The following is a 24,711-nucleotide window of genomic DNA, read 5'->3' as shown; positions in this document are numbered from 1 at the left end:
GGAGGCGGGGGGATTCCCCCACCCCCCGCAAAACCGGCAGAAGCCGCACACACTTTAAAAGGGCTGCACGACTTCTCCTGGCTTTCCTGGGAGGTGGGGGGATTCCCCCACCTACCGCAAAACCGGCAGAAGCCGCGCAGTCCCTTTAAAGAGATCGCGGCTTCTCCTGGCTTTTCTGGGAGGTGGGAGAAGGGACTGATGCCGCCAGTGAGTCCCTTCTCCCTCCTGTTGAAAAGCCCGCAAGAGCTCACGGAGCTTGTGTGGGGCTCTTGGGGGCTTTTCCCGCCTGCCTCCCCCCTGCATTCGTTCCATAGGACGCACACACATTTTCCCTTGCTTTTTAGGAGGGAAAAAGTGCGTCCTATGGTGCGAAAAATACGGTATATACTTTCAACAATTAAAGACCAAAGAGGATAACAAGATCTGACGGGATCACAAATGAATTAATTTTTTAAAATAAGAAATCATATACATCTGATTGTCACAAAAAAGATGCTATTGAAGCCTTTTTATATCTAAAAATAATAAAAACACAATGTCTAACCCAATCTGGTTCTGATAAGCTCCAATCTCCTATAACGCTCCCTAAACTCTGCAGAATGGTTAATGTGTTAAAAGGCAATGAAACCCCCAGACTGGATAGTTTCACAGCCAAGTAATATGAAAAATTATTGAATGAATTAGAGTAATCTTTGAAAGTGACATTAAATAAAATTATGCTAAGAACTGTTTTTCCTAAAACATGGCAAATGGCTGGAATAGTGATCACATATTTAAAAAGATAATGTCCAGCCGTACTGTCTTACAGCATTGCTGAATCAGGGCTTTGTTTCACAATTCTAGTAAGTAGATTAAATATAGTAATAGATAAATATACAGCAGATCAAACTGGATTTATTATGGGACATAAACTCTCTTGAAACATATGTAAGGTGCTGCATTTCATTCATGTTACCAATAAAGTGAAACAACTATATGGCATATTATTTTTTTGAGGCAGAGAAAGCCTTTGATTGTTTGGAATGGGGCTTTTTATAGCCTGTATTGGATTATATAGGACTACGCAGGGGATCTATGACATGGATCAAGTTAATACACTTCAATCCTAAACAAAATCTGAAGGGGATCATGTTGGTGACTCCTGTTCTAAAAATGCTTAAGGATAGGCCAAACCCAGCTTTCCCTTTGCTAGCCATTTATCCATCTTTAGCTTAACTTTTTTTTATTTAACTATTTAAATTTGTAAACCTCTGTCTACAATGAAGTGGTATGGGAATTTTATTTCAAATAAAAATAGAGGTTTAGGTCAAGTCATGGAGGTGGCTAAGGATATGAACAGAAACTAGTCCTTATGGATATAGGTGTTTGAGGCAGGAAGACTCTGAGTTCCAGTTGTTGGGCATCACTTGTAGGAAAAGGGCTGCTGCACTGAGCCCTTCCTTAGGGCCTTCCCTTTGGGGCAACTGATTGTCCATTTTGAGAAGAGGATGCTAGACTTTATGGGCCCTTTGCCTGATACAGTTTTAGGGCTCTTCTGATGTCAATCATGTTCAGCCAAACTCAACTTTCTCCCTCCTTGAACCATGTCAGTCTCTTGAGTCAACATGTTTTTCTCCTGCTCTGCACCTGCTCCCAGAGGAGACCTTTCTTCCCCTTACAATTATCAGAACCACAGTGATCTATTCTTATCCCCTTTGAATGCTCCCTTTGGGAACAATAATACAAACATCACAATCAAGAGCAGCAGGAGTTTATTTACTCCACCGTGTCTGAGAAGTTTGATATATAAAATATATTTTGTGCCATAGAGTCCTTGCAGTCAAGCTCTAGGCCAGGTGAAAGGGTGCAGGAGAAAAGTCCATGTGAAGTTTAATCAGTTCATAGGAAGCTGCCTTCTAGCTTAGTACTATCTACTGACTGTAAGCTCTCCAGGTAGAGGACATCCTCAGTCCTACCTGGAGCAGGTAGCAGAGGTTGAACCCGGCACCTTCTGCTGGGAAAAGATATGCTCTACCACTGAGATATGGCCCTTCCTCTTTGGTTCGCTGGACAGGTCCCAGCAACCTCTGTCCAGCAAGAGTTTAGGTTTCTTCTGATTAGCTGGTTATGGAGTTAAGAGAAACAGTTGGAAGGCAAGTGTAGCAGGCACATTCAGAATGATAACACTGCTCCTGTTGCTCCCCCTTGTAACCTGTGGGATGGAGCATAAGGCAAAATGCCCACTGAACCTGCTCAGGGATACAAATTATGCTGTGAATTTTTACAGGCCAGGAGGCCATCTCCTTAGTGGAGTCATATCTTCAAGATTCGTTGGAGATCAATTTCCCTTTACATTTGACAAGAGCCTGTTTATCTGGGTTGATGCGTGAGTAATGTACTGGTGTGTTTCTGCTTCCTTTATTGTTTTACTTATTTATGCATTTTTTGGTTACATTTGGATACACTTGTTTTCATCCATTCATCCTCTCCTATCTAATTGTTTGTGGACTTCCCCAACCTATCTATCCTTGACATTCTATCTTACCCTATTTGTTGTTGTTGTTTAGTCGTTCAGTCGTGTCCGACTCTTCGTGACCCCATGGACCAGAGCACGCCAGGCACTCCTGTCTTCCACTGCTTCCCGCAGTTTGGTCAAACTCATGCTGGTAGCTTCGAGAACACTGTCCCACCATCTTGTCCTCTGTCGTTCCCTTCTCCTTGTGCCCTCCATCTTTCCCAACATTCCAGGGAGTCTTCTCTTCTCATGAGGTGGCCAAAGTATTGGAGCCTCAGCTTCATGATCTGTCCTTCCAGTGAACACTCAGGGCAGATTTCCTTAAGAATGGATAGGTTTGATCTTCTTGCAGTCCATGGGACTCTCAAGGGTCTCCTCCAGCATCATAATTCAAAAGCATCCATTCTTCGGCGATCAGCCTTCTTTATGGTCCAGCTCTCACTTCCATACATCACTACTGGGAAAACCATGGCTTTAACTATACGGACCTTTGTTGGCAAGGTGATGTCTCTGCTTTTTAAGATGCTGTCTAGGTTTGTCATTGCTTTTCTCCCAAGAAGCAGGCGTCTTTTAATTTCGTGGCTGCTGTCACCATCTGCAGTGATCATGGAGCCCAAGAAAGTAAAATCTCTCACTGCCTCCATTTCTTCCCCTTCTATTTGCCAGGAGGTGATGGAACCAGTGGTCATGATCTTCGTTTTTTTGAGCTTCAGACCATATTTTGCACTCTCCTCTTTCACCCTCATTAAAAGGTTCTTTAATTCCTCCTCACTTTCTGCCATCAAGGTTGTGTCATCTGCATATCTGAGGTTGTTCATATTTCTTCTGGCAATCTTAATTCCGGCTTGGGATTCATCCAGCCCAGCCTTTTGCGTGATGAATTCTGCATATAAGTTAAATAAGCAGGGAGACAATATACAGCCTTGTCGTACAATATACAGCCTTCTATGCTTGGGCAAGTGCAATGCTGCCTGTGGCTCTGGAGGGGAGGTTGTAGTCCCTGTTTGCCCCTCCTTGGTTAAGGGTTTCCCTTTGAAGGGATCCAAAAGGAGTGGCTTCTGTCCGACACCCAGGCAGCGTCTAGGTCATAGCACTCTTTCAAGGGGGACCCCTGGGGGTGGATACTCCTATTCAGGGCTTTTTTTGCAGCCTGAACTCACTGGAACTCAGCTCTGGCATCTCTCAGGTGGGTGCCTTTGCCATTATAAGAAAACAAGGGAGGTGTTCATGGTGAGTTCTGGCACCTCTTTTTCTAGAAGAATAGCAATGCCTCTATTTGATGTAGCCCCCACCCCCAAGATGTGGTTTACCCCCAGATGCACTCCCAGCAGATGTGCACGGCTGGAATAATTGACTTCACTCAATACCGATGCCAAACCATTCACATCTGTAACCAATAAAATTGTGGCCGATCTGAACCCAAAAACTATATGCTGCTGTTAATCTGGTCTGTGACCGTTTAATAAAATTTGATTTGATATATGCTGCTGTCTTGACTGGTTATTCATCACCCTAGGGAACTGTGAGGTCACAGGGCACACAACCACCAGACCTGGTAGGACAACCAAGTAGGTCACCACATAGGGCCAGATTTGTGTTTTTCTCCATTCTCCTCTCTTGCAAGGATAGTGCGGACACTGCCCCACTGTGCCCTACTTGCTGGGCTCCTTTCTCGTTTGCTTTGATTGATAAAAATAATAATAATGTGACTATCAATTTCACTGAATGGATGTGACAATGTGACACCATTCTTTATGCAGTGAGACAGATAGCAGGGGATTGCAAATTCTTACCTTCTTGCTTGCCATTCACGATGTCAATAAAAACCCCAGGCTCTTACCCAACATCACCCTGGGCTACAGCATCTACGAGACCAATTTTGATGGAAGAATGACTTCGGACGCCCTGACAGATCTGCTTGCTGGTGGGAGAATCAATATTCCAAACTACAGCTGTGGAAGGCAGAGAAAACTGCTAGCTGTTCTTGAACGGGGTGAATCCGACATCTCCATGCACATTGCAGGCATGTTGGGCATCTACAAAATCCCACAGGTAAGAATGGGCTTCAAGTCAGGCATACCTGACATCTTCCTTCCCATGAAAAAAAAAGTAATGCTAAGGATAATGTAACTGGTTTTATTCCTTACTTTATAATGTACACCACTTTGAAACACTGCTTTTCATGAAGGAGAAAGCATATAGAAATGTTTTAATAAATAAATTGTGGAAAATGCTCCAAACTCAGAGAAAGGGGGTCAAAATGGCAAGTGTAAATGAGTGTGAAGTGTTGCAGATGGGGGGCAAGAAAGAAATCCCAATTTTACATATATACTCATAATTAAACGATGGAGCTTGTTTTTCACAGGTAGCAGCAATGGACACTAACTTGGATGACTTTAAAAGGGGATTGGGCAAATTCATGGAGGAGGAGAAGGCTATCATTGGCTACTGGCCATGATGACCATGCTCCTGTCACCACAGTTTCTGGAAAACACAAGAGCAGAGAGTGCTATTGTTTTCAGCTACTGCTTGGTGTTTCCCACATGCATCTGATTGGCCAGAATGAGAACTGGATCCTTGGTCCCCCCCCCATTGACTCTTTCTTAACTGCTTACAAACTATTGCAGTTAAGTGGTATGTACATAGCTTAAACAGAAATAAAATGTTTCATTTCAAATAAGTTAGAGGATGATAATTAAATTTGTCATCTTCTTTCACATAGAAGTATCCAATCTTTGTCCTGAAAAGCAAAGCATCAGTCTCTCTCTCCCTTATCTCTCCAGCTCAGTTCTGGCTTTGTTCTTCATGATAAAAAACAGTCCCCTTTTGTCAACTCAATGGTCCCAAATGAAGAAGCTCTGTACGATGGGGTGGTCCAACTCCTCCTGCACTTCAGATGGACATGGGTGGGCCTCTTTGCTTCAGACAACGGCAGTGGAGAAAAGTTCTTGAGCACTTTGACGCCTAAAATGAGCAATAGGGAAATTTGTGTTGCCTTCACTGAAAGAGTACAACGGAAAACTTCCTTGTGGTTTCCTCATGAACCATCTCCCTTGTGGAGACAAGTCAATGTATTTGTTTACTATGCAGAATCTCAGTATGGATTTTTTGTCATCGTAGAGGTACAATCTTTCTTTGAAAGGACACAAACTGGGGGGAATGTCTGGATCACCACAGGTCTTCAGGACACAATCATGTCATATGAGACGGAAGCCTTCCGGCATGCCCATGGTTCTTTGTCCTTTGTAATAAAGACCAAAAAAAGCAGGAGAATTGGCCACTATGAACCAATACCTACTGCTTCTTGGCAGAAAGCATTTACATGCTCATATTCAGAGCAACCCTTGTCCGTGAGGAGTTGGGAAAAATGCAGGGAGAAGGAGCATCTGAAGATGCCAAGGCAGGAGATGATTGAAGAGATCCACTCCCAAGACAGTTATATCACTCACTACATTGTCCAAGTCGTGGCTCAGGCCTTGAATGCAGCCTATTCATCCAGACCAAAGCAGAGGTTGATGGTGGGTGGAGGAGACGAGATGGAACGTCAAAGTCTACAGCCATGGCAGGTATGGTCTCTCGCTTTTGAAGATTGTGATTCATTAACACAGCTCTGGAATGATCCTGATAGGAACATAGGAATCTGCCTTACATCAAAGCAGACCATTGATCTATCTAGCTTAGGATTTTCCACGTTGACTGCCTGCCTGTGGTTCTCCAGAGTTTCTGAAAGGGAATATTTTCCAGCTCAACTGGAGATTCAATCTGTGGCCTTTTGCATTCAAAGCAGATGCTCTACTGAGTCCATTGTGCCTTTCTGCCCATTATCCCGCAGTCAGAATCAAGCATTGTGGTGGTGTATTTTATTCATCTATTTCTACAAATTTCTGAAAATGTATAAGCCACTCTTCATCATACCTGAGGGCAGTTTCCAGGAATACATTGAAATACAATGAACAAATCATATGTTTAAATAATCCAATAACATTGTTTTCACCTGCTGGCAGAAACCTACCAGAGTCCTGCCTCCCAGAGACTCATAAGGCAAGGAGAAACTGGAACGATGGGGAGCAAACAACAGAAATGGCCCTCTCATGCCTCAGAGCCACAAAACCAGTGTGACATTCCGGCATACAAAAGTACCAGGCACAAATTGGCAGGCGTCACAACATAGAGAGCACCGTAGAGCTGTTTGGACCATTGGTCTGAGTCTGCAGTTATCTACCTATTTTAGACTACTTAGATCACAACCATGTGTTATACACAGGGCTGCCTCTGAAGACAGTGCAGAAACTTCAGCTGGTGTCAGATTCAGCAGACAGGTTACTCACCAGGGCTAGATGGTTGGAGCAATGGTCCAACCGGACTGGCTGCCAGTTGGTTTCTGGGCCCAATTCAAAGTGTTGGTTTCCAGTTATAAAGCCTTAAGCAGAGATTGGGGGTTTGTTGGTTTGTTGGTAAGTGACTTTGGGTACCCTGGGCAAGATAAAGCAACTACCGTATTTTTCCATCTATAAGACGCCCCCATGTATAAGACACCCCCTATTTTGGGGGACTCCAAATTAAGAAAACACCCCTCAGAACTACCCATGTTTTAGACGAGCCCCACTTTGAAACCTAATTTTTGGTAAAAAAACACACCCTAGTCTTACACATGAAAAATACGGTAATTTTAAAAATAAACAATAATATGAATAACAATTATTATTAGCAGCTTTGTACACGACATTTATTGGGAATTCAAAAAAGTCACCAAATGCAGTTTTGAAAGGTCAAGACATAGAATAATAGAGTAACAGAATTGTAGAATTGGAAGGGACCCCAGACATCATGTAGTCTAACCTTCTTCAATGCAGGGATCCCAACTAAAGCATCCATGACAGATGGCCATCCAACCGCTGCCTTAAAATATCCAAGGAAGGAGATTCCACCACTTTCTGACAGAGTCCATTCCATTGTCAAATAGCTCTTACCATCAGAAAGTTTTTAGTTTAGCCAGAATCCCCTTTCTTGTAACTTGAAGTCATTGGTTCAAGTCCTACCCTCCTGAGCAGGAGAAACCAAGTTTGCTCCATCTTCCATGTGACAGCCCTTCAGATATTGGAAGATGGCTCTCATATCTTCACTCAGGAGAATCTGGATGTAAAATGAATATGGGGCTGGTTTTTTTACAAAATTTAATAAGCAGTCTAAAGCTAGACCTAACTCAGAAAACATGAGGGAATTAAATTCAGAGATTCAAACACTACCATTCTGGATTATCATTAGACATCAATACATTTACAAACTTTTGTGTTACAAATTCATCCACGGAGCTCCAAAATTGCTTTGCTCTGAGGGAGCCCTATGATAAATGGAAGGAATATCCAACCAATTTTTTTCTACCTCCAAACTTCCGTATAATCTATGACTACCAGAGCCCTAATGCAACTGGATCGACATTTTCATAGTTTCCTTTAGAAAAAGAGACCCTGTAGTAGAAATTGGAATCCATCCCTTGAACAGCATTGTGTTCCACCTTTAATAAATCCATATTGACAATTTTTTTCACTAAATTTTCCAAAACCATTACCTGTCTTTCCCAATATATGCAATAATGCTGACTTTGGTCATTGACTAAATGTTGTAGCCAAATGAGGGGACTTGAGCGTGCATCATAGTCCCCAGGAGTCCAGATGAAAGATGTATTGGCCCTTATTCAAAAGTGATTAGGGTGCAGACGCAGCAAGGATGAATTATCCAAAGTGGTTTCACATTATCTCAGAGCTGGAGTTTCCTCTGTTCTAGCTTCATTCATTCTTGAAAGGAGTCAATCTGTCTTCTGATACTTCAGCTGATGGACAGTATTTGGATGAGAATGGGGCACTGACCATTGACTTTGATATCATAAATTGGGTGCTGTTTCCGAATAATTCGCATGCTAGTGTGAAGATTGGGAGCATAGAGAGACAGAAGTCCTCAAAAATAAAGTTCACCATTAACTCGGAAGGAACTGTGTGGCCCTCGGTGTTTAAGAAGGTAGGATAAATTTATTTAACCTATGTGATTTCTGCTACACTCTAGTAGCTAGTTGAACAGTACATATGAAGCTTTTATTGCAATCCTAGACACTTCCTGGAGCTAAGTCACATTGAGCTTAATGGACCCCACTCATATTTAAGCACAACTGCATAAACCAGTAGCAGATGTGATGGCAGCTTTATCAGGACTTGTTTTAGTGCTGCATTTCGTGGGAGTGTTTTATGATTGCTTCTTCAAAGATCATGAAGTTAGGCTCTTGTTCTTTGTATCTTTCATGCTGCCTCGATCATCTGTATGTATAGAAAAAGGAGGCATTCATGTTAGAGGAAAGCAGCAGATACACTAATGAGTTTTCATGGCCATGCTGCTCTACAAAAAAGAAAAAGGAATCACAATTGGAAGTAAAGATGCCTTTTCCTGGATCCTTCCCAAACTCAACAATCCATTTCCTAATGCATTCTCCTCAATTCTCCTTCTCTTCATTTCCAGACCACGCCTCATGCAAGATGCACAGAGAGCTGCCACCCAGGATATGCCAAGCAGATTCAGGAAGGGAAGCCGCCCTGCTGCTATGACTGTGCTCCCTGCTCAGAAGGGACCATCTCCACTCAGGAAGGTAGGACACAACATCATTGGAAAGGGCCTTCAATGGGAGGGTGGGGTAAATATCTGAGCCAGCCTGAACAATCGTGTTTGTGATGGAACACCATGAACGGAATGCCTCATGAATGGAATGCCTCTCTGGTTTCTCATTTATATACTGATCACCTCTCACCACTGCTTAATTATCTTGGCTTGCAGGAGCACCAGCAGTCGGTATTTGAGTCTGCCATTCCTCCAGCCGGAAGGCTGTCCTTTTGCTTGGTTTTCGGAGGATCAAAGAGCAACAACCGGAGGAAGCAGTTTCCACTAGATGGAAACTGTTCCCGCCTCCTTCAGCAATATATGCATGCACCACCCGTCAGATAAAGGGCGGAAGACCGTCTGCCTTGCTTAAGCTCCCAATTGTACCTTTGAAGCCCCACCGACACAACTGACAAAAATTGCTTCGCCATTCCCTGTGTGCTCTCAATAGAAGCAACTAGGAAACATTTCACAGAGAAAACTTTTTGTTTAAAAAGATTATTTATTAATTTTTCCACAGAAATGAAATCTTTACATATTTTAACATAAACTGTAAGTTACTTTATCGGTTGACTTCCCATCCTCCTTCTCCATGGTTTCCATATTTACCCTTAAATGCTGGATATTTCACCTATACTATTCAGTACATCCGTATTTGTTAACCTATATGTCATAGTAATTCACACTGTTGCTCATATTTCATGTCCTCCTTGCATTTTCATCTTGCTAAAGCAGTTCTTTAAGACTGGAAACATTTTACTGATTATTTAAAGAGTGTGGGGTTTTTTTTGTCATTTTGGTCTCTGATCTTTTCTGTCATTCTTGCCAGTTCCAAATACTCCATCTTTTTCAAAAGCCAATCTTCCTTTGGGCATACAATATTCTTCATGCTGCCATCATTGAGTGCATAAATAAGTTAACCAGGTTTTTTGGAATAATTCCTTTAACAAAGCTTCAGGTTTATAGGGAATCATCAGCTCCTCCCCATCAGCTGAAACATTTTAAAAATCTCATATATCTTTCCCCAGTACCCTTAGCCTTTTTGCAAGTCCGCCACATTTTGCACTTCCAACACATACTTAGTTTAATACATTTTGGCCAGCTTTTTTGTCCTTTTGATATATACTATATATAAATAATCTTCGTATAATTTTATTTTAAAGTATAACAAGCAGTAAATCTTAGATTACTCTCCCACAACTCCTATGAAGGCATTTCTATTTTGTTTTTCCTTTTTTGGGGGGATGAATCCATGGATTGAAACTTCTCTACCAGTGAACACAGTGTTCTTTCTTGATCTCTCCCATATGCCAATAATTTTGCACAATTGTAACAGCATCCAGACTGCTGTAGGTGTATGACTTATGTTAGCATACTGAAGTCTCTTTTACTCTGTGCAGATGCCAATGAATGCATCAGATGTCCAGAAGATCAGCATCCAAACAAGGACCGCGATCAATGTGTCCCCAAAGCAATCACCTTCTTGTCCTATGAAGATTATTTGGGGATCCTCCTGGCTTCCGTTGCCCTACTCTTATCTTCAACCACAGGCTTTGTTTTGGGACTATTCATGAAATACAATGAAACTCCCCTAGTCAAGGCCAACAACAGAGACCTCTCTTACATCCTCCTCTTCTCCCTCCTGCTCTGTTTTTTGTCCTCTTTCCTCTTCATTGGCCAGCCAAGGAAAGTCACCTGTCTTCTCCGACAAACGGTCTTCAGCATTGTCTTCTCATCTGCCATCTCTTCAGTGTTGGCAAAAACCATCACTGTGGTTCTGGCCTTCATGGCCACCAAGCCAGGGAACAGGCTGAGGAAATGGCTGGGCAAGAGTCTGACCAACTCCATTGTCATTTCCTGTTCCACTGTCCAAGTTGTCATCTGCACCACCTGGCTGGGACTTTCTCCTCCATTCCCAGACTCTGACAGGAGCTCCTTACCTGGAGTGATAATCTTGCAATGCAATGAAGGGTCTGTTGCCATGTTTTACGCTGCCCTCGGCTACATGGGCTTCCTTGCTGCCATCTGCTTCACAGTGGCTTTCCTAGCCAGGAAGCTGCCTGGGGCCTTCAATGAAGCCAAGCTGATCACCTTCAGCATGCTGGTCTTCTGCAGTGTTTGGGTGTCCTTTGTGCCCACCTACCTGAGCACCAAGGGGAAATACATGGTAGCTGTGCAGGTCTTCTCTATCTTGGCTTCCAGTGCTGGGCTTCTGGGCTGTATTTTCATGCCCAAGTGCTACATTATTATACTGAAGCCCGAACTGAACACGAAGGAGTACCTGACGGCAAAAAACTAAACAGAGAGAGTGAGAGAGATTATCCATCTTTCCTTTGGTCTGTATTAAAAGAATTGTTAATCATTTTCAACAGGTGATGCTGAATTTTTGCGTTTCTCTAGGGAGTTCAGGAGTTCAGTTGTTTAAAACTGCCATTTTCCTCTCAGTATGACACCTCATTCACTTTGCTCAGTCGATGTTTTACCTTTCAGCATCACTGCCTTCTCACTTTAGTCACTCTGCCCTTTCTATTCCTCAACTGTCTCATGGCTCTGAGTCCTGGAAGACCTGCTCCCTGCCTTACAGGCCTTTCCCCACCTGACCTGAGGAGGGAGGGGTCCTGACTGACTCCAACCACAAAAGCTGAGGCTGCTGAACGGAATTTTGGGTTGGGATCTTGTTTAAAGGTTAACTGATTTTAATTTGTGGGAGGGGGTTTGTTGTTGCTTCTATGGTTTGATTGTGGATGAGGAGGCCGATGATATCTATAGCACAGAGACTTGCTTGGCTGAGTGAACAGGCTGGAGTTGGTCTTACCCAGCCATGCCCACCTGGTTATTCAGTGCAGCATCAGGGCAGACCTGAGGGTCGGGGAGGGGGAGTAGCTGCGTCTAAAGAGATCCCATCTCTTTCTCCAAGTTCTCTGTCCAGTTGGGGAGTATCTACAATATGTGTTCTCCTTTGTTACAATATATGAGCACGACTGCGAGACTTTTATATGCACAAAGATGCAAGGAAACATCATTGCCAACAATGGAATAATGGCTGTTAAAGCTAATGGGTTTAGCTGAGATGGTGAAATTGACATGTTCAATCAGAGAAAAGCCATTGTTAACATTTGTTAAAGACTGGAAACCTTTCATAGACATTTTGCGTGAAAAAGAAAAAGAAATTATGACATCTGGATTTGAGGGTTGAAGATAATGTTAGTTTACGGAAAGTAGCTTTGTGGGGTGTTATTGTGAATTGGACAAAGTGAGTATTGCTTATATATAGTGGACAGCTGAAGAATTGGAAGTTCTTTGCTTTGTGAATCTTATTTTAATATGTTTGTTCTTCCCTCTCTCTCTCTCTCCCTCTCCTCCACCTTTCTGTGCTTTTATTGTATCTATATAAAAGTCTTGGTTAAGTAAAAAAAATTGGAAAGTATATAAATTTTGTATTTATCCCTAGAAACATATATATATATTCTTAAAAAATAAAATGTGTGTTTCTGGCATTGGGCAGTCTGGACAGATTAGGGACTGTGCTGGTTTACCACCTGCCTCACTGCCCAGCAGTCTCCCTCTCTCAGCTGACAGAGCTGGTCTCATAGGTGGTGTAGAGGACTCCCAGACTGTTGGTTTGGAGGGGGCTTCAGCATCCATGTTGAGGCAACTTGTTCTGGGGTGACTCAGGACTTCATGGCTGCCACAATGACCATGGGGCTGTCCCAACATATCACCATCCCAACGCATGTTACAGGCCACACTCTGGACCTTGTTCTCTCTCTCTCTCTCTCTCTCTCTCTCTCTCACACACACACACACACACACACACACACACACACACACAAAATAAATTTCAAACAATATTTTATATACTCAAAACTTTTCCAAAAATACCATATAGGCTTCCGCCCATCCCTCCCATGGTTTCCAACCCTCTCCCCCAGTTTCTTGCATCTAATTATATTTCTCCAAACTATTTGTTTTCCCTCATATTTTCCCTGATTTTAGATTATACACTTTCATAAATGTTATATCAAACCTGCTAATGCAGTGGTCTTTAAGATAGTCTATAAATTTCTTCCATTCCTGATGGAACTTTTCTTCATCTTGGTATCTGATCTTCATGGTCATCTTTGCCATTTTGGCATAGTCCATCATCTTAGTTATCCATTCTTCTTTTGTTGGTACCTTCTCTTCCTTCCAGTTCTGGACAAGCTTCATTATTGCGACTGTTGTTGCATACATGAATAATCCTTTTAAGTTCCTTGGTAATTATTCTCCTGTTAATCCAAGTAAAAAGGCTTCTGGGGTTTTTTTTGGCAAAAGTTATTTTAAATATTTTTTTTAATTCATTGTACTGTATATTATTTCCAAGAAGTCTTTTACTATTCTGCAAGACCAACACATATGATGAAAAGTACCTTCCTTGTCCTTATGTTTCCAACATACATTTTATATACTTTTATACACTTTTGCTAATTTTACCAGACTCAAATACCAATAATACATCATCTTCATGTAGTTTTCTTTCAGTGAACAGCAAGCCATAAATTTTAAATCCCCTTTCCATAACTTCTCCCATAAATTAAATGGTATATTATAACCTACATCCTTTGCCCAGCTGGACCTTGTTTTCTCAACTGGGCAGGAAGAGGGTGATATGAAAGTGGGGGACATTGACATCAGTCCCTTGTCAAGTTCACACGACTTCCAATTGAAAACGCGGCTATCAGCAGCTTTTCTGTTTGGCAGAGGCAGGGGTTTCCAGATGGCTGCTGGGAGCTATAATCAAACAAAATCTGAAGGACACCATGTTTGTGACCCCTATTCTAGAATGAAAAACATTTGGAGAAGTGAAAAAGTTTGTCTTTGGGGTACAGATTTAAAAGAAGAACTCTGCCCTAGTTAAAAATGAGAAGCAGGCTGACATGACCTCACCTTGTGCCTGTCCCAATGCTTCACTTTGGCACAAGACACAGTCACTTCCACTCCATCCACTGAAATCACTCTTAGGTCAGCACTCAGCAATTGGGGGGGGGGGTCCCTGGCCTGGCGTTGGAGGACCACAACCATGCAGAGATGGTCATTGGGCTGGATTGGGACTTCATCAGCCGATTACAACTCTGCTCTGAGATCTTCAGTGGTGGTTCCTTTGTCACTGAGCCAAGCTCAAGGTTTCACTGAAGCTCCTAACAGCTTGGGAAGAGTTGACTGGAGGAATTGTCTTCTTCCCTATATATTCACTCATCTGCTTTGGTTTGAAAAACTGGCACAATTATTGGTGCCCAGGGCTTTTTTAAAAAAAAGAAAAGAAGGTGCTTGCACTCACCATGAAGTTGTTTGGGGTGGGGGGAGTACTGCACACCCTTGAGTACCCCTAGAAAATAGCACTGCTGATGCCACACCATGCTCATTCTGGACAGGTGAAAATGGATCCCTTCCTGTGGCAGCACCTACACTTTGCCACATTCCGCCTTTTGACACCTTCACTGTATTCTTTTTGATGCCTGGGAAAACAATTTTTATTGAGGGAAGTCTGTTTACATGTGTAGAAGTTGACATGTTCTTTAATCTATCTTTGGCTTAACCTTTTACTTAATAATATTTTGGATTTCCAAATAGATCTTCTTTATCTTGTCTTTTCCCAATAAATTTATTATTATTCTTGTGGGGGTTTTTGTACAAGAAAGTGGTATGTGAAATTTGTTTAAAATAAAAAATAGAGATTTAGGCCACATCATGGAGGTGGATAAGGCTATAAACAGCTACTAGCCCTTATGAATATGGCCTCCCTCCACTGTTTGAGGCAGGAAGATTCAGTTGTTGGGAATCCCATGTAGGGAAAGGGCTGCTGCACTGACCCCCCTGCTAGTGGCCTTCCCTTTGGGGCAACTGGCTGTCCATTTTGAGAAGAGGATGCTAGACTTTATGGGCCCTTTGCCTGATACAGTTTTAGGGATCTTCTGATGTCAATCATGTTCAGCCAAACTCAACTTTCTCCCTCCTTGAACCTTGTCAGTCTCTTGAGTCAACATGTTTTTCTCCTGCTCTGCACCTGCTCCCAGAGGAGACCTTTCTTCCCCTTACAATTATCAGAACCACAGTGATCTCTTCTTATCCCCCATGAACACCCTTCGAACATCAAAATCAAAAGAAGTAGGAGCTTATTTACTCCACCATGCCTGAAAAGTTTGATATATAAAATATCTTGTGTGCCACAGAGGCCTTGCAGTCAAGATATACGTCAGGTGAAAGGGTGTAGGGGATAAGTCCTTGTGTAGCTTAATCAGAACATAGGAAGCCGCCTTCTAGCTTAGTACTATCTACTAACTGGTGGCAGCTCTCCAAGTAGAGGACATCCTCAGCCCTACCTGGAACAGTTGGCTGAGGTTGAACCTGGCACTTTTGGGTGCAAACGAGTGCTCTACCACTCCGTTATATCATGTCCTCTTTGTCTCTGAAGTTGGAGCTGGACACATCTTTGCAAGAGTTTAGGCTTCTTCTGATTAGCTGGCTGTGGAGTTGAGAGGAACAATCAGAAAGAAAGTGTAGCCGGGGGATTCAGAATGGTAACACTGCTCTTGTTGCTCCCTCTTGTGACCTACGGGATGCAGCAGAAGGCAAAATGCTCACTGAATCTGATCAGGGATGTCAATTATGCTGTGAATTATTACAGGCCAGGAGACCATCTCATTAGTGGAATCGTATGTTCAAAATTCATTGGAAATCGTTTGCCCTTCACCTTCTCCAAAACCCCTTTTAACTTTGTTGATGCGTGAGTAATATATTGATGCGTTTCTTCTACACTCAATGCACTTGATGCACGTGGGTCAGCCCCTCTGAGATGAAAATGACTGAAGTTAGGGTGGGTCTCTCTTGGGGATCTTTGGGGCCCTGGAGGTCTATAGGGTATGCCTGTTGCAGGTTTTCTGTACTTAGCAAATGACATTCATTCTTTCATTGTGTCTCATGGAACCTTGGAGTATTTCTTGGCATGAAAACTGTGGAGTTCTCCCACTCTCAACCCAATAAAATCTTCTGGCCCCAGGACTGAGCCACTACCCTCACCTGGAGATGAACGGGAGATTGCTTCTCTCACTCAGAAAAGTGAATGTTGAAAGGCAGGCTTGTCCTTTATAGCTGGGTGCAATGATAGATGGGGAACACAATGTTCAATGCACAATTATTTTCCCCAGGCACAAAGCAATCTATGCAACTGAAAACTGTAACTCTCTACTATGCTTAGGCAGGTGCTCTTCTCATGCTTTGATTCCAAACATGCCAACCTTTTAATGGGAAGCAATGTTTGTGAGATATATAATGCCTGGAGAAGACCTTAGATACAGTGGTAGCTACTAACCACTGGACAAAGTTGAGCCAGGCTTCACAAATCTTCCCTGAGCCCGTGGAGTGGAGGATTCTAAGCCCTTGAAGGCTGTTGAGTCTCCCAGGCTGCACACCTGGTTCTTCAGGGACACAGTTACCACATTCAGGACCAAGACCCACACCTGCCCAGCCCCTGTCCCCCCAAAACAGTTCTTCTGCCTTGTCAGGATTCGACCTCAATCTGTTAGCCGTCATCCATCCTCCAACCACCACCAGACACTCACACAGGACATTCACTGCTTTCATTGGTTCCGATTTAAATGAGAGGTAGAGCTGAGTATAATTTGCATACTGATGAACACCCAGCCCAAACCCCCGATGATTTCTCCCAGCAGCTTCATAGAGATGTATTTTTAAGAGTTTAGTATACTAGAAGTATTTTAGAAATCCTTAAGATATTTAGCAGGGAGAGGAGAAGAGAGTAACTGCTCATGGAGCCATCTAAGACCGGAGGTGTCGAGTCTCAGAAATGAGGAGCCATCAGCAACTGTGTTTGGCTCCATTCCCTGGCTCCTCCCAAAACGTCACGCGATGTCATATGATGTCATGCGTGTGATGTCATATGTGAAACCGTCCTCCTCAATCTTAGGCGTAAGTTTTTCTGTATTTATTTATTAAACTTATATGCTGCCATTCATCCTAAAATCTCAGGGCAGTTCAGAGAATAAAATACAGTTGGAGCCTCTGCCACTGGAGCTGGTGGTGGGTTCATGGGGCTGGTTTGTGTCCTGGTTTTTTCTCTATTCTCCTCTCCTGCAAAGACACCATGGGCATTGCCCCACTATTCTCTGCTTACTGGGCTCCTTTACCATTGGGTTTGATTTACAAAAAAAAAGAATGTGACTTTCAATTTCACTGAATTGAACACGACTATGTGGCATAATCCTTTTTGCAGCTCTGTGAATAAGAGGGCATGGCAAATTCTTAGCTTCTTGCTGGCCATTCAGGATGTCAGTCTTAACCCCAGGCTCCTACCCAACATCACCCTGGGCTACAGCATCTATGAGACCCATTTTGATGGAAGAACCACTTCTGATGCCCTGACAGATCTGCTTGCTGGTGGGAAAATCAATATCCCAAACTACACCTGTGGAAGGCAGAAAACGTTACTGGCTGTTCTTGAACGGGGTCAATCCGACATCTCCATGCACATTGCAAGCATATTGGGCATCTACAAAATCCCACAAGTAAGAATGGGCACACCTGACATTTGTCATCTCACAAAACAAAAAATTATGCTGAGGATACTATAACTATTTTATTAAATAAATTGAGCAAAATGATGGTAAGAAAGGAACGTAATGCTAAATGTACAACTGCTTCAATATAGATATTATTCAATGTGCATTAACGCATCAATAAATAACCGATCTCCCCCCCATCTACAAATAATGTAATAAAAAGCCATGCTAAAGGTGGAATACAGTAATACTTGGAGGTGACTTCAATGGTATGATTTCATCTATGGTTGACAGATCTCAAGCAAGGGGGCAGGGGGTTGGACTCGATGGCCCTTGTGGTCTCTTCCAACTCTATGATTCTAAGGCAATCTAGCCAATACCTTTAATAGAATAATGGAAGAAAATAGCTTGATAGATATTTGGAGAATCTACTATCCTAATGATAAAGATCTCACTTTCTATTCTCATGTCTACAATTCATATTTCCATAGAGATTTTCTCTCATTGCTTCATGCCCAGTAGCAAAGATGACTAAAACTGAAATCCACCCAATGACTTATGCTGATTATGCCCCAATATTGCTAAGGATACAACTTGCAGAAACTTGATATGACAAATTATTATGTTTGGACAACTACGTCTTGCCAATTGAAAGAGTTAGAAATGAGCCAAAATATTACTCTAGAGGTAACCTGGCCAGTAAGCTGGGATGCAGCAGAAACCTATAGTTGTGCAACATTGATACAAAAAATATCTGAAAAATGGAAAATGTTTACCCCAAAAGAGAAATATTTAATTCAGAAAAAAATCATTTTTTTAAAAAAGTTAATAAGCAAAGACCAGATCCGGGGTCAATGGAGAAATGAAATAAGATTGGTATACCAAAAACTTCTTCAAACTGAAAAATGGAAGACAATGCATTGACTCAGGCATACCACAATGGTGGTTTGAAAATAGCCATCTAAATTACTTTCATATCAACTATAATATAGGCAAGCAAGAATCTTAATTGTATGTATAAGACATAAAAATTAGCTACTTCCTTAGAAATAGCAAACTTTTTTCTAGTGGTACTCACTGGTACACAGTACTTGCACTACAGCCCCACCCCCAGTCTTGGCTTCTATAGTAAGTGTGTGAGGAGGGCACACCTTTTCTCCTGCCCCCATGGCTGTGGGCCCATCCTACTACCAGCCCTGGTGGAAGCGCTTCCTCCTCATTCTGTGGCAGCACAGCTACAGGAAGGTGCCAGGCTGCTGCTGCACCAGTCACCACCATTCAGGCAGCTCTGCGGCCGGTGGAAGTTGCTGTTGGATTATCACCCGCCTGGGACTAATCTCGAAGCACTCCTGGGCGATTAGTCCGGTGGTCATCCTCTGGCCGCCGTTCAGGAATCCTCCTTCAGTCCAGAGAGACCGATAATTAAGCAACTTCGCTCTTATGAGAAAAGCACACCAATTCCCTTCTACACAAAACATCAGAAGGAAAAGGCAGTTCGTAGATTTCATCTACTTTATTAAACTGCATACAAAACAACACACATGGCTGGCTGTCTCAAGCAGCCCAGCATGTGAGTACTACGACTCAGCACTGCTTTAGTCCAGAAGCGGAAGGGACGAGCGTAACTCCACCCCGGTTACGCTGAAGACAGTCTGAGAAGTGACTCACACTTCCTTTCTCACGCTGTGAGACATCTGATGTAAACAGCTCTTGCTGTTTCCTGGCAGCTTGGCAGCTGGTGAGAACCGAAATGGTGGACAGCCGGTAAGCTGAGTATGTTATAGCAGTGGCAGCCAGGCCGGGCAACATCAAAAGGACTCTATCTTCATTGAATACCTAACAGATTCTGGGGTTGCGGCGCTCATCTTGCTTTATTGGCCGAGGGAGCCGGCGTACAGCTTCCGGGTCATGTGGCCAGCATGACTAAGACGCTTCTGGCGAACCAGAGCAGCGCACGGAAACGCCGTTTACCTTCCCGCCGGAGCGGTTCCTATTTATCTACTTGCACTTTGACGTGCTTTCAAACTGCTAGGTTGGCAGGAGCTGGGACTGTGCAACAGGAGCTCACCCCGTCACAGGGATTCGAACCGCCGACCTTCTGATCAGCAAGTCCTAGGCTCTGTGGTTTAACCCACAGCGCCACCTGCGTCAAAGTCTTACTCTTAGAGGAATAAGAAGAAGAAGAAGAAGAGTTTGGATTTGATATCCCGCCTTTCACTCCCCTTCAGGAGTCTCAAAGCGGCTAACATTCTCCTTTCCCTTCCTCCCCCACAACAAACACTCTGTGAGGTGAGTGGGGCTGAGAGACTTCACAGAAGTGTGACTGGCCCAAGGTCACCCAGCAGCTGCATGTGGAGGAGCGGAGACGCGAACTCGGTTACCCAGATTACGTGACTACCGCTCTTAACCACTACACCACACTGGCTCTCTGTACACTGAGGAACAGGTACAAAGCATAATTCATTAATTGATAAATGAAAGCAACCTATATAAGCTTTCCACTAATAAAATAGCAAGTTAATACAACAATTATCTACAAATCTTCCACCCCCCCCAAAAAAAACCTCCTAGAGTTCAGAAGCTATAACTGTACCTATTCCTAGCAAATGGACCTAAACCAGCTGAATCATATAGAACACTTCCTTTGCTAAACGAAGGTGCTGAGGTATGGTCCTCTGTAATCGCAAAGCTTTTAAGTGGTTTATACATTGCTAAAATAAAATTAAAATACTATATTTCAAATAAGGTTGAGGTTGATAATTAAATTTGTCCTGAAAAGCAAAGCATCGGTCTCTTTCCCTTCTCTCACCAGCTCAGTTCTGGCTTCGTTCTTCATGATAAAAAACAGTCCCCTTTTGTCAACTTGATGGCCCCAGATGAAGAAGCTCAGTATGATGGGCTTGTCCAACTCCTCCTGCACTTCAGATGGACATGGGTCGGCCTCTTTGCTTCAGACAATGGCAGTGGAGAAAAGTTCTTGAGCACTTTGACACCTCTGATGAGCAAAAGCGAAATTTGTGTTGCCTTCACCGAAAGAGTACAATGGAAAACTTCCATGTGGTTCTCTCATGAACCATCTGCCATGTGGAGACAAGTTAATGTATTTGTTTACTACACAGATACTCAGTATGGATTTTTTGTCATCATAGAGGTACAGTCTTTCTTTGAAAGGACACAAACTGGGGGGAAAGTCTGGATCACCACAGGCCTTCAGGACACCATCTTGTTTTATGAGACGGAAGCCTTCCGATATGCCCATGGTTCCTTGTCTTTTGTAATAAAGACCAAACAAGGGGCAAAAAAGGACTACTATGACCCAATAGCTTCTGCTTCTTGGTGGAACGCATATGAATGTTCATATTCAGAGCATGCTTTATCCGTGAGGAGTTGGGAAAGGTGCAGGGAGAAGGAGACATTGCTTCCCCAGGAGGAGATTGAAGGAATCCACTCCCAAGACAGTTATATCACTTACTACAGTGTCCAAGTTGTGGCTCAAGCCTTGAATGCAGCCTATTCATCCAGATCAAAGCAGAGGTTGATGGTGGGAGGAGGAGACAAGATGGAGCTTCAAAGGCTACAGCCATGGCAGGTATGGCCTCTAGCGCGATAGATATAGATATAGATATAGATGATATAGACACACACACACACACACACACACACACACACACACTGTATATGCACACTGTATAAAATTTCTTAGTTTACAAAATAAGTGCATTTTCCTTTTTTCAAGTTGTGTTTTCTACAGATCAATTTCATTTGTTGTGAGACATTAGTGTTGCATATAAGTTAGGTTAGGAAGAAATAAGGGGGAGAAGAGGGGGAGGAGGAGTGGTGAGTAGGGTGGGGTGGTTATGTTTCTATTCTTCTACTTAGTGTATGTTTGGGGTATAAGTTTAAGGAACGCGGTGGGGTTTTAGCTCCAGTTTGTTTGTAGCGTGATGAGAGGGCCATTATGTCTTGTTCTCTTTTGCTAATATTTGAAGAGGTTTGTTTTTTTAAGGGATGCTTTCTCTTTTACGCAGGCTCCTCTTGTGACCGCTTTTATTGCCTCCCGAAGGAAGGGGGCTGTTATATTGTCTACATCATTTTCTTTGAAGTAGTTTTGGAGTGTTTTTGTGAGACTCCCTCTAATTAGCTCATTTGTGGTTAGGATGGGACTGAAGGGCCATGATGGGGTGGTTTGTGTTTCTTCTCATATATTAAGGGCAAATTCTACTGGGTGGGGCAGGATCTGTGATTTTAATGCTGCCTTTGTTCACTGATCCAACTAAGGGGATCAGACCTAGTGTGAGCAGAATGCTATCTAGTCTGCACACTGTGCCGTGGCACCCAGGGTGGAATCTGTAGCAATTTGCAAGAGTCCCTAAATGTTTGGGGTTGCCTTCAGAGGAAGGTTGCCCATGGGGATGTAGGGTGGGTGTTTTTCAGAAAGATGCCTCTCATATTTAGGTTGAGGTCACCTCCCAGGATTGCTTCCCCTTTGGAGAAGGAAAGGAATTTGTTCAGGTTTTTTGGATGAACTCTAATTGCTTTGTGTTTGGGGCATATATGGAGCCAATTGTCAGTTTAGTTTTGCTATCTAGTGTCCCTTTAGCAAAAATGAATCTGCCTCTTTTGTTTTTTAGCACTGTCGTGGCTTTGACGTTCAGGTCTCTACCGAGTATTATGGCTACTCTGTGGGCCTTTCCTGAACCAGGTGCAATCCATTGTTGACTGAAGCAGGGATCACCCAGGAGTTTGCTTCTTTTCGGTGGATTGTGTATTTCCTGTAGGAAAGGAATGTGTGGTTTCATGGTGTTCACATACGAGGTGATGCGTTTTCTTTTCATAGGGTTTCCCAACCCCCTCACATTTAATGTAATTGCTTTTAAGCTAGCCATCTTGCTTATCTACTTTATAGGATGATTCCATGCCAACCCATCTGGGTTGACCTGTGTCTCTCACCTTGTCTTGTCTATCAAACCTATTAAGTTGCGCTAATATAAAGTGTGATGGGTGGGGAAGGAAGGGTAGAATTAGATATGGGTTAAAGAGTGGGGGGTAGATTACAGAAATGGCCTCTCACTTTTGAAGATTGTGATTTATTTTTCAACTCTGGAATAATCATAATAGGAACATACTCTACAGGTGTTTTGGAAAAACTGGGACATCCCATTTTCTTCTCATGTGTGCACAGCAGCCATGTCCCCATATGACAAGTGAAGGAATATCCAACCAATGATTTCCTCCTCCAAATGTCTTTATAATCTGTGACTTCCAGGTCCTGATGCCATTGTATAGCCATCTTGCTCTCTGTGGACAATGTCAGCTCCCTTGGCCTGAAAGTGGAGATGAGTGCCACACCCCAAAGTCATGCCAAACTCCTGAGTTATGGAATCTCTCCCTTAGATTCCCTAAAACTAGATCAAATCACTGCTCAAAGACTGATCCGCCAAAGACTGGACGACATCGATTTACAGTGAAATTATATGCTGGGGGGAGGTGTTTGTTCGCCCCAGAACATTGGTATCACTTTAACTTACTGCGTTCCATCATACCTCTCCTCCCTTTCGTCTGTTGCCCATAGACTGGCCTTCACCAAAGCAAGGTTTAACGTTTTTCCCTCCAATGTCCTGAGACATAGATTCTCAAAGGGCCAAGACCCCGCCATGTGCGAATGCGATAAGGAGACGCAGGAGTCGCTCCAGCACATTATGTTCACTTGCCCCTTGTTCAATGTGCCACGGGTGAATTTGTTGGGATTAATCATACAGAAGCTGAGGGTACCCCACCAAAATTCCACCTTGCCCAAATCTTGCAGGATAAGGATATCCATACGACCCTGAAAGTGGCTAGGTTTCTGGTCGCTGTCCTTACCCAAAAGCGCTGCCAAGGAGCACTACAAGTTAATTAAGGCGCAGCATGTCATTCCATTTTACAGTATTTTATTGTTATAGTGGTGTTTTAGCGGCTGTTTTTTCCCCACGTGCACAAGCTGTTATCTATGTCTTGTTTTTATCTGTATGGGCCTATGGCCGTAATAAATTATTTCTTCTTCTTCTTCTAGCTTCATTCATTCTTGAAAGAAGTCCAGTTCTACTCTAATACTTCAACTGATGCACAGTACTTGGATGAGAATGGAGCACTGGCCATTGACTTTGATATTGTGAATTGGGTGCTGTTTCCTAATAATTCTCATTCTAGTGTGAAAATTGGGAGCATAGAGAGACAGAAGTCCTCAAATCTAAAGTTCACCATTAGCCCAGAAACAATAGTATGGCCCACACTGTGTAAGAAGGTAGGAGAAATGTTATGTGCCTTTTTAATATCTCTGATTCCTGCTATACTCTAACAGCTTGTTGAACATTAGCAGTTTGAAAGCTTCCCAGTGCCAGTAGATAAATAAGTATCACTGTGGCGGGAAGGTAAACCATGTTTCTGTGGACTCTGGATCTTGTCACAGTCTTCCCTGCACTAGACGTCGTTTAGACATGCTGGCCATATGACTTGGAAAGTTGTCTGCGGACAAACATTGGCTCCCTCGGCCTGAAAGCAGAGATGAGCGCCACACCCCAAAGTTGAATTTGACTGGACTTAACCATCCAGGGGTTATTTTCTTTAACTTTTTCTTTTTTTACCTTATAGCAATTTTATATAGTTTCCTTTAAGACTGGTGCCATAAAAAAGGATACTGTAGTAGAAAGTTCACCATTAACCCAGAATCAATAGTACTGTATGGCTGTACAATAGTACTGTAAGAAAGTAGGAGAAATGTTACATGCCTCTTTAACATCTAAGGTATATTCTACATTCTAACAGCTTGTTGAACATTACGTATGAGGCTTTTATTGCAGTCATGGAAACTTCCTTGGAGATAATGAGCTTAATGGATCTCACTGTTGAATAAGCATGTATAAAGTCTGACAATGAATGAGGCTTACAAAATGAATTACAAAATGAACAGCTGTAATAAATATTTATTCATCCAGCTGGGAAAGCTTCCTAAAATGAAAATGGGAAGTGCAGATATGCCTC

The 24,711-nt window shown here is 42.9% G+C and overlaps 3 protein-coding genes across 3 annotated transcripts in view; 2 read left to right on the top strand and 1 right to left on the bottom strand.

The window, feature by feature from the left end:
- Nucleotides 1-24,711, bottom strand: part of LOC309525778 (uncharacterized protein) — a 242,351-nt gene that overhangs the window by 66,335 nt on the left and 151,305 nt on the right. The window lies entirely within an intron of this gene.
- On the top strand, nucleotides 2,373-11,435 carry LOC309527587 (vomeronasal type-2 receptor 26-like; the record flags this gene model as incomplete). The annotated part of the gene is made up of 6 exons (XM_082214410.1): nucleotides 2,373-2,380; nucleotides 4,255-4,546; nucleotides 5,278-6,060; nucleotides 8,279-8,509; nucleotides 9,002-9,128; nucleotides 10,537-11,435. 6 exons carry the CDS (start codon nucleotides 2,373-2,375, stop codon nucleotides 11,433-11,435), a joined length of 2,340 nt encoding a protein of 779 aa, XP_082070536.1.
- The window catches only part of LOC309527586 (vomeronasal type-2 receptor 26-like), a gene marked incomplete at both ends in the record, with an annotated part of 58,693 nt that continues 49,672 nt past the window's right edge, over nucleotides 15,691-24,711 (top strand). Inside the window, one exon of the mRNA XM_082214409.1 lies at nucleotides 15,691-15,899. Within this exon, the coding sequence (XP_082070535.1) occupies nucleotides 15,691-15,899 (209 nt within the window). The remainder of the gene's footprint in view (nucleotides 15,900-24,711) is intronic.

The sequence above is a fragment of the Podarcis vaucheri genome, assembly GCF_965113315.1.
Source record: "Podarcis vaucheri genome assembly, chromosome: 2".
Taxonomy (NCBI): Eukaryota; Metazoa; Chordata; class Lepidosauria; order Squamata; family Lacertidae; genus Podarcis; species Podarcis vaucheri.
This window is presented reverse-complemented; position numbering and strand designations above follow the sequence as displayed.